A 14,567-nucleotide genomic window follows, 5' to 3' on the forward strand; every position below is an offset into this window, starting at 1 on the left:
ACAAGGCACACTCTTGCTAACCAATCTCCAGAGCAGTCAATCAAAGTGGGGGCTTACAACGTTTTTAAAAAATGTCGACAGATAAACATTTAATTTTAATGCTGCTTTGACACACAAGACGTGGTGGCAGGGTGGAACGCAGCCATGCTCAGGGAGGAGGTAATCTAGAGGTATACAAGCAGTTCCTTTAAAAACATTATTAATTCCCCAGTTACTTTACACCTTAAGCACTGATTTGACACATAATAATGCTAAGTGTGGTACTCCAGATGGAAGAACTGCCCTTGATTGGTTTCAAGCTCTTTCCACACATTGGAGTTGGTTTCATATTCAAAACCACCTCACCCGGGTATCATAAATATTAGTTGGCATGGCAATGATGTGAGTACATGATTTCCCTTGCTAAATTTTGTACCATTATGGAAGGATACTTTTACACAGAGAGGAAGATCAAACCATTTAGTCCTGTAGCTCAGTGGTTAGAGCACTCGCTTTGCAAGCGAGAGACCCGAGTTCAATTCCAGGCAGAGGGCGAAACCTTGGGCAAGTTTCCTTATTCCACACACAGCCTAATAATAATCCCTCCAAAACAAAGAACAATAATAAATTATTCATTTTCAATCTACGACTGTTTGTGGGACATTGCTGTGCGCAATTGGCTGCCGCGTTCGCCCACAAATATATACAGTCAATTCACTTTACAGTGTGTTCTGTGAAGCGTTTTGGGACGTCCTCCCGACGTGAAAAGCGCTATATCAAATGCAAGGATTATTATTATTATTTAGGTTTCAAGAGGGGCGATAGAATGCTCTTTTAAAGTTCAAAGAAAAAATAATGAATGGATTTGTAGAACATTGCGATTATGTATGTAGCAGCCAACTTTCCAATGTACAGAGTGACCAAAAAGTCATTATAACTATCCTATTATTTAAAATAATATATACGTATACAATCATCATTTTCTTAAGACTTATTAGACATTGTAATGGTATCATGACTTTTTGGTTACCCTGTTCTTCAATCGTCAGGTTGATGCCCCAGGATCTTTGACTTGATGCCAGTTCCTACCTCCCCACTGCAAGAACGGTCATGCAGCCCCTGCAGTATAACCGGGGCATAAGATGAACAAACATCAATATAGTCTCAATTGTACCGTATCCACCCACACAAAAAATTTCAAAAGCATCAGCTGATTAGAACTGGAGCTTGAATCAGAATCAACTTTTGCCTCCCCTTCAGTCGCGCCTCAAATAAGCTGAGCCTTTTAATCGTCCAGTGGCGATTCTGTTTTCAGGCAAACTGAGAGAACAGCATTCTATTCTTTTTTGTATATTCTATATTCACACATAGAATAAAGAACAATGAAAATAAAGGGAGTGCATTATTCTGTAATACTGTTACGCCAGTGTTTGGGCAGCATCAAACATCGACCAAGTGGAAAAGTTCATCGGGATCCTGAACCACTTCCACCGTCAAGACAGACACACTGTCTCACAGGCCACGCCGGTATTTTCTTGCTGTTTATTGAACTTATGACGATTACCTTACTCAACAACAACTTGCACTTGTATAGCATATAAGTGTATTCACATACACAATTCTGTGCTTGAGTCATTCAACAATGGGAAACACTGGACACCTCCTTTCTATGTAAATTAAATATGAGACATCAAAATCAAACCTCCTTCACCTCCAGCTGACGGCAGCTTTGAGTTTGTGCTTTACGAGTATCAGGAAAACATTTGGAGGTTCCTCTCACCCTCCCCCCGCCCCCCACCCCCACTCCCCAGGAGACCCCGAGTGAAAACTGCTCATTGCTAACAGCAAGAAGTGCTTTGCGTCTGATGCGTCTGCAACCACTGACCAGAGCCAGTTTCACACACCATTGTTCTCCAAACAGGAAACCATGGACTCTGAAAGCGTCAAACAAAGCACATCCTCGCCGAGCATGAACAGCCAACTCCTTGGACAACACATGGACACTTTACACAGCTGCTTCACAGGACAGACAGCCCTCTGTGACAGATTGAAGTCATTAGGCAACGCCTCTCATTCCAGTTTTGCTCTCCTTCCATTTCAAGTTGCCCCGAGGAAAAGAGGTCGATGGCAGTTGGTGCCTGCCCCGAAAATTCAGACAGCCAACTCTGTATCTACATAACTTTTTTTTGTAAAGTAAGCAAAAACCATCGCTGGTTCATTTTTTTTCAACAAAAAAGCACAATTTCACGTAGGAAATTGGCTTTCGGCAGTGGTGAAACTGTTGCACTACCTTGCTGGTTACGGAGGCCACGTAATACACTGTACATTCTTTGCCTACTTTCTACTTAAACAAAGGATAAGTTCATCAAAATCGTGATCGTGCACCCATTTCAGTGATTTTAATTTTTATCAAGTGTCAATTTTACATAAAACTAGGCAAAGCAGCTTTTAAGCATCAAGGCAGATCGCTGCCATTTGATCCCTGTGTGCTGTCCCATATTTTATGCTTAGCTACTTAATCCTGTAATTTGTTTACAGCTGAATAAAGGACATTTAATCGGAACTTTTTTTAAAATAAAGAATGTAATGAAATCCATTATTGGTCAAATGCAGTTCGACAATCACAGCATTCAAAGGGCATTTCCAAATGCTGCCAAATCTACTGGGACTGAGTTAGGAATTGAAAGGGGAAAGAAAGTCTAGAAAAGAAACACTTAGAGGTGCAAACTTTCTGTCTTTAAAAATCTGCATTTCTTTCTTTACCTGAGAAATATTAACAGAAATTAACACCATTTCACAGAATCACAGCACAGACCAGTTGGCTCATTGTGTCTGCATCGGTGCTAGCTTCAGCTCCCTCAATTAAGTCGTCAATACCATTTAAAACTCCATTTTTATTCCACCCGACTTCCCCCCACTGCACACCAAATGTCACTTACAATTGGCTATCTGAAGCACTTTGGAGAAAATAGAAACCAAGTAACAAAGAGTTTTCAGCTACATCTGTCGAGATTTTATTCATTGGGCTTCTAGCAGGAGAGCTCAGCAACTCACTTACACAATAACTCATTACACAACAACTCAGATTTATACAGTACCCTTCACGCGGTTAGCATATTGGAGTGCTTAAACAATAATTGTCTACACAATTAACAGACACCTAGTAAAATAAGTCCACACCTATCAAAACACCTTTCAGACAAAATACAATTTTAAAAATTAAAACAAAGGTCAGTAGGCGTCAAGATAAAATAACTTTTACCAAGGCACCTCCATCCAAATAAAAATTTGCACTTTTGATGTCAGTTTTAAAAATTTGAATTTGAGGATTAACACAGAACAAAGCCCGTGGCTGACTGAGCTCCCAGTTGAATGTCAGGCTGAAGAAAAAGCAGGTTTGAAACAAAAAAACACAACTGACATGGTTTTGGTGGGTTGAACAAAAACACTAGTTCTTGCACATCATCTGAAACATTTCATAAAAAGACAAAGCCTCTCAATTACACAATGCAGCTTCTGGACAAAGAAACAAAGGATTTGGGCCTTGAGTGAAGTGGCATTGGAGACAAAAGTCACAACTAGAGATAAAAGTCAAATGGAAAATGATTTTTTTAAATTACAATGTTTTGCTTAAAATGGAGAGTATTCAGCTAACTGAGGAAATCTTAAAAAGGACCTCCCAAAATTAAGACTAAATAGAAATGTAGGCACTGGGTTGGGCCCAGACACCAGGGTGGGAAAGCTGAATACAAGTTATATTGAAAAAAATACATTTAAAACAGACTGGATTGCATGGATGTACATTGCAAAGGTTGAAGAGAAAACAAGAAAGTGTTAAGTGGAAAAAACAATCTGAAACAGATGGATGAATCTTAATCTAATAATAAATTACTAAATGAGATCAACCCTTCAACCTTCAAACAAAGGAAGGAAATGGGGTACCATATCATACAGTAAAAAAGCACTAACATGCAAATACTTCCTCTCTATAGAGTAGGGAACAAACAACTTGTGCAATATCACCCAGAGAACCTGAACACAACTCAGATTTACAGATGCACTGTATAACTGGGGGCTATAGTGTGTCATGTCTTTTTGATTTGAGTTCCTCAAAAAACACTGTGCAATCTGTAACCTGAAATTACCATCGATCATTGTTCAAACAGATCCAACCCTAAAGTTACCAAACAGGAATCAGTCAAAATAAACAAAAAAAAACAAATGAATTTAAAAATACATAATTGAAAACAGGACTTCTATTAATGTCAAGAAAAGTAAAACTTATAAGACAATTTTTCTTTGCATTTCTGCAATTCCCGCAGTTATACAGTGCATCTGTAAATCTGAGTTGTGTTCAGGTTCTCTGGGTGATATTGCACAAGTTGTTTGTTCCCTACTCTATAGAGAGGAAGTATTTGCACTTTAGTGCTTTTTTACTGTATGATCTGATTTAGTAATATATGGTACCCCATTTCCTTCCTTTGTTTTGGACATTCGGAAATGTTTTTTGATATGCAGATCCAATTTCAAAAGCTGTACAGCACATTTGAAAGGGTCAACATTCATCAAAAAAAAAGGATAAATGACAAACAGCAATTCTGATCAGACACTCGATGTTCTCTGTTAATCATCGAAAATGTCCATTCGTAGTCTGTGAAATTTACTGAGGTTCAATTCTGATTTCCCCCATTGATTCAGAGATCCAGGTCGATTGTGATAATGTTTGCTAATGGCCTACTGGATATCAATTAGTGTTGCTCTATTATCCAGGTACAGCTGCCTGTTAATCAAAATAGCTTAGCTATAAATCTTCGATGTACGGCATCTAAATATGTTACTGTTTATTGTCCAGCACATGAAAAATACTGCACAGTAAGTTTGACCGTAAACATCTGTTGTCCTTGCTGCTTTATCACTCAACTGGCCCCAGGAATTTCTTCCAGTACAGCATGTACACTCAGGTGAATACAGCGCTAACATACATATTGCAACATACTCGTTCTGCCCTGAAAGTGCTTCACACAACTGGTGGATGGGAGCACAAACCTTGTGGGGGGGGGGGGGGGGGGGCGCGGGGGGAGAGAGAGAGAGAGAGAGAGATTGAAGAGAAAAGATTCCAAAAGCTTGGTTGAAGATACTGTATATAAGGTACCCGGCCATCAAGAATCAGGCATTAAATCTTACTGCTGGGTTTTATTCTTTGATATTTACCATTTTCTCGCTCAGTTATTGCTTAATTTATGAGTTTGACGTGGCTGACGTGTTAAGGCTTTTGGGTAGTTAACCTTGCAAAATATTAAAAAGCTCTTCCATTTGTAACTGTTGTGGGCCGACATTGGCACCCAATTATATTGCTGCAAGACACCACCAGAAATTAGCATAGGCTTTTTGTCCGCTGAAACACTACGGCTCTGGCCCAGGTACCCAGCGTTCAGAAGGTCAATATTTACACTATTTTTCAGAAGGCTTGTCTTTTGGATAAACAGACATCTCTGATTTGAAAGGGACTGCAACCATTATGTGTCAGAAAGAGCTGACATTCCCTTACCGAGTTGGCTCATACCAGGAAATAATTTGATTATTCAAAACACACATTCCTCCCACAATCCACTTCTTTCACACAAACAAAACAAATCTTTTTTTTGCAATAACAGCCCCCACCTCCCTCCCTTTTGGTAAAGCAACAACACCCTGAACTCTTGGCTATTGATGATTTATTAGGTCTGCTTCAACGTTATCAAGACAGTGAAAAGATTGCTGCAATTCTGAACCTCCCTTATATAAAATTCCCACAGCTCGAATCCCCAAGAGTATTAGTTCATACTGATCAGCTGTCTTGTGTGTTTTTTTTTAAAAAAAACAGCCAATTTGCTCCGCTCCCTTTGAGGATTTCTCCTCCTCTCCTACTCCCTCCCTTGTTGTCCATATCTGATATTCAATCCCTGGCTGGACTGATGGATTATTGGAGCAGTCCATCTGTTGTGCTGAAATGCACCAGGCATTACTCCAGTGCCAGCCAGCCCGCCCCTCTACGAGATAATAATGATCCTTGCATTCGATAGAGCGCCTTGTCACGTCTGCAAGACGTCTGAAAAAGCGCTTCACAGGCCAAACTGTAAAGTGAATTGACTGCATATTTTGTGGGCGAAACACGGCAGCCGACTGCACACAGCGGCATCCCACGAACAGTCACGGATTGAGTGACCAAATTATTATTATTTTTTGAAGCAATTATGGATGGATGGATGGATGGATGGATGGATGCCATGGACTCCTTCTCTGGACGTTCAGACAGAGTAGGGCCGGTGACAGTTTTTTTCTCTCTCTCCAAAGCCATTATTAGCCCACTACCCTGGGCTTGGGAGATGCCAAACAGAGAGGACCAGGGACACCTCTGACACACATTTTTCTTGGAAGCCCCTACTATCACCAGGGCTGTGATTGTTCCCCCCCCTCCCCCTAGATTCCACCCCACCCTCCTCTCTCCCCTACATTCCACCCACCCACCCCCGCGTTACCCCAGATCCCCCCTCCCTCTCCCCTAGACCCCCCCTCCCTCTCCCCTAGATCTCCCCCTCCCCCTCCCCTAGATCTCCCCCTCCCCTAGATCTCCCCCTCCCCTAGATCTCCCCCTCCCCTAGATCTCCCCCTCCCCTGATCTCCCCCTCCCCTAGATCTCCCCCTCCCTCTCCCCCAGATCTCCCCCTCCCTCCCCCTCCCCAGATCTCCCCTCCTCCCCCAGATCCCCCCTCCCTCTCCCCCAGATCCCCCCCTCCCTCTCCCCCGACCCCCCCTCCCTCTCCCCCAGATCCCCCCCCTCCCTCTCCCCCAGATCCCCCTTTCCCATAGACACCCCCCCCCTCCTCCTCCTCCTCCATTGAGTTCTTACCCAGGTAAATGTCTCCGAAGGACCCACTGCCGATCTTCCTGCCGAGCCGGTACCTGTTCCCCACTCTCAGCTCCATGGTGGTGGTCGTCTCAACCGGCCTCGGCTGCCGCTCGAACGTGACGCCCCCCTCCCTCACCCACTGGGCTTTTTACCGAGACCTCTTCCCCCACAAGCGAGAGAACCTCCCCGTGTGTGGTGTGTGTGTGTGTGTGTGCGCGCGCGTCTCCCCCTCCCTCCCTCTCCCTCTCTCTCTCCTTTTCCCTCACAGGGCGCTTTTCACCATCGCTTTCCTCGCTCCCCGCCCGCCGCCCGCCGCCAATACTCGCACCGAACGACTCGCTGGGCGCTGGAGGTTATGCTCCGCCGGCTCCCGCTACCATTCTGTCCGCCTGCGCGCAGGATTGAATCGGATGCTGAGAGCCCTCTCCCCCTCTCTCTCTCTCTTCCCCCTTTCCCCTCCCCCCTCCCCTCAGCTCCCTACTCCGCCATTAACGGGTGCTCACAGGGCGGCCCGACGTCACTTCCGCCGCCTGACGTCACTGGAGTGCCCAAGGGGGGGAGGGGCGGGGCAAGGAGGGAACATGGCTGACGTCATCCCACTCATGGCTCACTGCTTGGGATGGGCTCAGGAGTGACACATGGGGTTGGGGCAAAGGAGGAGGAGAGTTCTGGTGATATTACTGCCACTAATAATAACATTGGGCCATTTAACCGGTGGAGTTTGTTTTTTTTTGTCTGGCGCCGAGTAATGTGCCTCCCCTCTCTGGTCCTCAGGTCGTCGACCTCTAGAGACGTGAACCTCTCGGCTCTCCATAGATGCTGCCTGACCCACGTCAGATGCTCGCTGCTTCCCCTGATTTTTCATTCCTGCGTGCGGTGTTTAACCCAGCAGCAGGGTGGGAACCCGCTCGTCGTCGGTCGGCAGCGGATCGCTTCTCCGGGGATAATAATTCCTTCCACAAAATATATATATATATGTTTGGTCGATCGATCCACTGTTGTTTGTGGGGAAGTCGCTGCGCGCAATTGGCTGCCGCGATTCGCCCACAAAATACACAGTCAATTCACTTTACAGTATATTCTCTGAAGAGATTTGAGACGTCTCGAAGACAGGATAAAGCGCTATATCCTGTCTCCGGCTCCGGTCTGCTCCACGTCCCCCGCCCCAACCGCCCTACCATTGATGGCCGGGCCTTCAGCCTCTCAGCCCCGAGGCTCTGGAACTCCATCCCCCGGTGCCTTCGCCGCTTCCTCCCTTTCCTCCTTCAAGGCCGGTCTCAAGACCTTTCTCTTTGGCCGTACCTTCAGCTCCCCTCTCGACTCTCTACCCCCTCCTCGTTCCCTTCCCTCCCCTCCTTCCCCTCATCCTGACCATTTCCCCCCAATGCTCGGGTCCTGACCCAATTGTCCAGCGCCTTGGGACGTGCTCCCGACGTGAAAGGCGCTCTATAAATGAAATCTTGTTGTTGTTGTATATCAAATGCAAGGATTATTATTCAGATTTTCAGCATCTGCAGTATTTTGCCTATTGACAAACAATAGCCTGCTGCGATCTCATAAAGCAACATGCCAATAGCGAAGCAAGTTCCTCCCCAACTCGCCACCCTGAGGTGTGTGATTGTTTTGCTCATTGGCCACGACAAAATTGGAGATAATTTTGTGTCTGAACGTTACCGTGAACGTGGGGGAGGGGGAGGGAGCAGCATGAGAAATTTCATCTCCTCCAAAGTCAATCTAAGTAAGATAACGGGCAAATGAAAAGTTGAATCATAAATCGAGGAGCCTTCAGCTCTACTGTTTCTGCTGGTTTAAAATATGGTCTCGGGCACAAACGATTCAAAAATTGGCTGGAAGAATCCATCTGTTAAAAGTCTTATTTAAACCCCTTTTTAGGATGAATTTAGAAGTACTTGCACTTATACAGCCACCTTAGCACACTTCACTGGTAATCACTGACAGCTGTAATGATTAGCTTTTATAGGCAAATAAATATTACAAAAAACATGTAGTATCGGTGTCATAATGGCTTCATGTGCAAATAGCACAATGAATGAATGTAGATCTCATTGCTGGAAACCGTGGTTGAAGTAAACAGCATATATGTATTTAAGAGAAAACTTAATGCATACATGAAGAGGAAGGGAAGGAATGGAGTGGGGATTGAGTATAAACACAGGCGAGGACTAGTTGAACCAAATTGCATGTTTCTGTGCCATTTCACTATGTAACTCATATACCTTGATGTGTGTCACTTTATTGTTTCAAACTGTACCCTATTTGTTAATTTGCATTTTTTGTGAAATGTAACGTTCAAGAAATTTAACAATCCTTGCTGTTGATACAGCGCCTTTCGCATTGGCAGGACGTTGAATCATAAATCACAGGAATAACTAAGTGCAGTGACTGTATTTTGATGGCAAGTGAGGCAGCTTTGTACTATATTTTGTACTTGATGCTTCTGCCTGGATGTTGATGTAAAGGCAAAGGAAGGAAACTGTTGCTCAGTCTTAATATAACCCTCACTTCTACTTCTATAGCTATGAGCAGACATTGTGATTGTATGGACAGTCATGGTCAGTGGAAGATAAATTATCACAAAATAATATAAAAATGGTAATATATAGCTGTTATACAGTGCCTTTTGGGTAGGTTAATGTCCTAATGCATTTTACAGAGACAGAGTTGAGGAGTGGGTGACTGAAGTTGACTGAAGGTATGGTCGAAGGGGTAAATTCTTTGCAAGGTGTTCCAGTTTTATTTTCTCCGATGCCTTTCTTAAACTTGTTGGTAGATTCTTGTATTTCTTGTATCACTGGCCCTATTGTTCCTATTATTCCTTGACATCGTCGGTGTGTTTATTATGTTAAGCTTAATTTTTTGTCTCGGTTTATAGCAATTCATTGGCACATAAGTTCTTGTGACACTTATTGCGATAAGGTATCAGTTTCCCCAGCTTATTAAAGTATTCTACATTTCTTGAAATTTGTACGTTTTGTGCGATTTTTTTCCAAAGCACTGTATATGTGTTTTCTGATTGAGTTTGTGACCTGGGTTTGAGTTTGAGTTTGTTGGTCTTATTGAATGTTTCTCCGTTGCCATGGTAGCAAAGCGTGTTAATGTGGTGGGCTGAATTTAAATGCCTCTAGGAAGCTGTTAAGCATGTTTATAGGCAGAGTTCAATGAACTTGCAAAGTCAGATTTGGTACTGAAATAGGACCATTAAATATCCAATTGTTACGTAATGGGTGCTATCGAGCTCGTTTAGCGTTTTACCCACAAAATAGACAGTCACTCCACTTTACAATGTATTCTGTGAAGCGCTTTGAGACGTCTCAACGACGTGATAAGACGCCACATCAAATGCATGGATTATTATTAGTGGTAGTAGCAAGAGAAATTGTTGTTGAAATGCATCAAAACATTTCACAAAGAATTACTGTAATGTAAACTTGTAGACAAATGCACAGACATTTCACACAAAGCAATGTCTCAGAAAAGACAGCCATGAGGTGATGTCTTGGGACGTCCTCCCGACTTGAAAAGCTCTATACAAATGTAATTTTGTTGTTGTTGAAGTGCGACCGAGTTTTGTCTGGAAGATTGTTGGCCAGGAAACTGGGAGAATCTCCCTACTGTTTCCAAATAGTGCTGTAGGATCTTTGACATCCACCTGAACGGGCAGTAATTTTCATACAGAAGTTTTTTGCCCTTGTTAAATCTTGTTTCTCTGTTTGATGATAGTGCCAGTGGGCTGTGTGAGTGCTTTGTGAGTTTGAAGGCAATAGGGAGGGGTTTCTAGTGACTAATCCCTCTGAAGGCCTTTGGCAATGTTGGATTATGTAACTTCACAAAACTCTTTAGTAGTGTCTCCTGGGCTAGGCGTTTCCAGTGGTTTCTTCAGTGAATGCTCTGAGGTACACCTGACTAATATGCTGACAACACAGGTGTAAAAATGATCGGGATTGTGTAGGAGACTTGGAGCAGTGGGCCTGAAATCTACACCGCTAAGGCAGAATTTATTGTTACGTATTTTAAAATTATATCCCAAAGTAACTTAACTCGATTTCCCCATAACACTTAGAGAGAGCCCTGACATTAGGGGGTGTGGGGGGGGGGCAAACGTTATTTCAAACAGGAAAATAAACAATGCTTCAGCAGATAATAATTCTTGCGTAAGGCATAGCATCTTATCACACTGATACACCTCAAAGAACTTGACGCAGTATGTGTCGTGCAGGCAAGCACACCATCTGATGTGCAACCAGTGATGCCCCACTGAGATCAAATGAGTTGACTGTCCAGATTTAATGGTCAATTTGTCTGAAGGGGGAATGTCGGCCAGGACACTGGGAGAATAGTACTCATTGCTGTTCAGTAATTGCACCTTGGCAGTATCCTTGTGCCCTCATCCCTTCCCCCTCTTCCCAGAACTGTGATAGGGCCCCCTAGTCCTTACCTTCCACCCCACCAACTTCAACATCCAACAAAGAATTCTCCGCAATTTCCGGCACCTCCAGCGTGATCCAACCACCGAACATATCTTTCCCTCCCCTCTCAGCATTCCGAAGGGACCGTTCCCTCCGTGTCTTAATGGTTCATTTCTCCATCACCACCAACAGTTGCTCTCCTCCCCACCGGCACCTTCCTATGCCAGCACAGGAGATGCAATACCTGCCCTTTCACCTCCTCCTATACCATTGTCCAGGGAGGGTCCCAAACACAGTTTTCAAGTGAGACAGCAATTTCCGTGCACTACCACCAATGTAGTTTACTACATTTACTACATTCACTGCTCATCAGTACTTGGGCAGATTTTGTGACCGATTTGCCGAACACCTCCGTTCCTTCCGCAAGCACAACTCTGAGCTTCTGAGCTTCTGGTTTCTTGCCACTTTAACGCTTCCTCCCACTCGCACTCCCTCTTCATCCACGGTCTCCTACATTGTTCCAATGCACCACAGCGCAAGCTCGAGGAACAGCACCTCATGTATCTGCTAGGGACCTTACAGCCCCTCTGGCCTCAATACTGATGTCAATAATTTCAGACCATAACAGCTCACCTTCCCCCTCTCCCTCTTCTGTGACCATTACCACATAATCTCGGTCCCAGACACACGTTTTCTCTTTCTGGTCTGCCTGTTTTGTTGGAATTTCCCCCAGTTTTGATGAGGAACCGAACTCGAATTATTAACCTTTCCTCTTCCAGATCCCGATTGATTTTTTTATAATCTCTAACGGACGTTGATGAGCTGAGTAAGTTCCTGTTTCTATCTGATTTGAGGTATTGCTCAATATTTCCCCAGTGCTAAAACCCTATCGATATCAAAGGAGGAATAAATTACCAAATTCCACCAAGACTTAGCCTGCAAGTCAGTTTTGCCTCAAAGTTTAGAGGAGGGGGGGGGGGGAAATTGTGGAAAACTCAATCAAAAAAGAAAAGTTCAGTCCCAATTTGGAAGCAGGTTCTTTTTAAAGGCTAAATTTAAGAATTTCCACAATTCTGCACAATCTGAACTTTTAAGGCAAAATGGTGCGCAGGCTAAGACTAGGTGAAATTTGAAGCCCAGGAGCTCGGCAGCAGGAAACCTAGATTTTTCAAAGGATGTCAGCGACATCTGCAGGAAAAAGGTGGCGCTACATCAATCACCAGCGAGGCTCCAAACTATATATAACAACCCTTGCATTTGGTATAGTGCTTTTCACGTCTTCAAGACATCTCAAAGTGCTTCACAGAATATACCGTAAAGTGAATTGACTGTATACTTGTGGGCGAAACACGGCAGCCAATTGCGCACAGCAGCGTCCCCACAAACAGTCGTGGATTGAAGTGGCCAGTTTATTATTTTTTTTCTGCAGGGATTATTATCAGGCGTGTGGAGTAAGGAAACTTGCCCAACATTTCGCCCTGCTGGGAATCAAACCCAGGTCTCTCGCTTGTGAGGGGAGTGCTCTAACCACTCAGCTACAGGACTCCACACAGACAAACAACACTGTCAAATGTCCTCCTGCCTGCTGCCTTTGAGGCTGTTTTCGACAGTAACAACATGTAATTGGCAACCAATGTCATTTTATGTTTTTCCCCCGTGTGTGGTAATTTACCACTTAAAAAGCCATCAAATGAAAACATATTTTTCATAATATGTTTAATTAAGCAATTTACCCAGCCAGAAATTAGGCCCTTGACTCTTCTAACTACCATATGGTAATGTTGCACAAATAGCAACTTTAACTCACATAGTCAGGATGCTGATGTTTGTTATTATTATTATGCTTATAAAGCAAAGAAAGGATCCATTGAGGAGGAGATGGCTAGGAAACATTGATGGGACTTATTTACTAAACCACAAAGAATTAGCTTGTGACACCATGCAGGTCCGATTTCTGATCTGCACTGAGCTAGTAGTACAAGGTTTACCGTAGTGACTGTGGATTCTTACACGAATGCAGCAGCCAATTTGTGCACAGATGTCAAGTGAGTGACCAATTTTATGTGGTCTGTAATGGGATGGGGGGGCAATGTTAAACAGCAATGTTAAAACAGAAATCTGAGGACATAGAAGTTGCTCAAGCATTTGCCCAAAGGGTATGTGCTCAGAAACATCTACAATCATGTCGAGCCTTGTCTCAGTCAAAGTAAGTGAACTCGATTATAAATTGTGACTGTGGAATAACTGCTGAAATTTGTGAATATTCACATGGATTAGTGACTCAATATATGAATTAGCGACTTACTTTTCGCTCAACATTTTAAATTCAGCTCAGCTAAAACTTGAAAGGAAATAAAAAACTTAGGAAAGTTCGACTGATAAACAACAACAACAAAATTACATTTGTATTGCGCCTTTCACGTCAGGAGCACATCCCAAGGCTTTGGATAATCAGTGTTTTGGACCTGAGCTGGGGGTCGGGATCGGGAAGGGTGGGTGGCGGGGGGGGGGGGGGGGAAGGAGGGTACGGTCGAAGAAGAGGGTCTTGAGACTGGTCTTGAAGGAGGGGGTGAGGCAGAGGGACTGCGGGATAGAGTTCCAGAGGGTGGGGGCAGAGTGGCTGAAGGCCTGCCCACCAATCGAGAATACCAGTAAGAACATACGAACATGGTATGGAAGGAACACAGGATGGTGCATATTAAAATGTATGTGTTGTTTACACCATCGTACCAAATGGAGGACAAGTCAGAACAAGTATGAGAATAATCTTCCAGTCCATCTCCTGTTTGGGAACATGACATTTATTTTTGCAAATCAATAAATTTACCCTTGAAGGGGGAGTTTTTTTTTGCTACCTTGCAACAATAATTGTCATTACTTGGCTCCAAAACAGTCATCGAGATGTTACTTTCTCAGAGTTGCAATGCGATTTTTCCAATGTGATTCATGTCTTTTATTTATAAATGGAAGGAAATTCTTCCCCTAAAACTGTACAGTGTTTGGAGGTCAGGTTGTTTAGTTTTTCATTAAAATGAAGAACTTAGTCAATGGTTCCGAATTTCAAATATCTGTCGTCAGATATAGATCGCAGTTTTAGATTAACACTGATCTTTGTTCCTCTTCCAAGCAGAGGTGATCTCTAACTTGTGTCCCCATTTATCTTTGTTGCAACAAAGCACTGTACACCCAAACTTCAAACTCAGCATTAAAATCTCAGTCTGTTCACCTATGAACATAAGGAAACAAGAAAAGGACATTCCCCCCATCAATCT

The 14,567-nt window shown here is 43.6% G+C and overlaps 1 protein-coding gene across 3 annotated transcripts in view; it reads right to left on the reverse strand.

Annotated features, from left to right (window-relative positions):
• The window catches only part of csnk1db (casein kinase 1, delta b), a 36,023-nt gene extending 28,659 nt beyond the window's left edge, over nt 1–7,364 (reverse strand). For all 3 annotated transcript variants that reach the window (XM_042342392.1, XM_042342394.1, XM_042342393.1), the window contains exon 1: nt 6,869–7,364. In XM_042342392.1, the coding sequence (XP_042198326.1) occupies nt 6,869–6,944 (76 nt within the window). In that variant the 5' untranslated portion in view covers nt 6,945–7,364. The remainder of the gene's footprint in view (nt 1–6,868) is intronic.
• Between the last annotated feature and the right edge of the window lie 7,203 nt (nt 7,365–14,567).

The sequence above is a fragment of the Callorhinchus milii genome, unplaced genomic scaffold, assembly GCF_018977255.1.
Source record: "Callorhinchus milii isolate IMCB2004 unplaced genomic scaffold, IMCB_Cmil_1.0 Scaffold20, whole genome shotgun sequence".
Taxonomy (NCBI): domain Eukaryota; kingdom Metazoa; phylum Chordata; class Chondrichthyes; order Chimaeriformes; family Callorhinchidae; genus Callorhinchus; species Callorhinchus milii.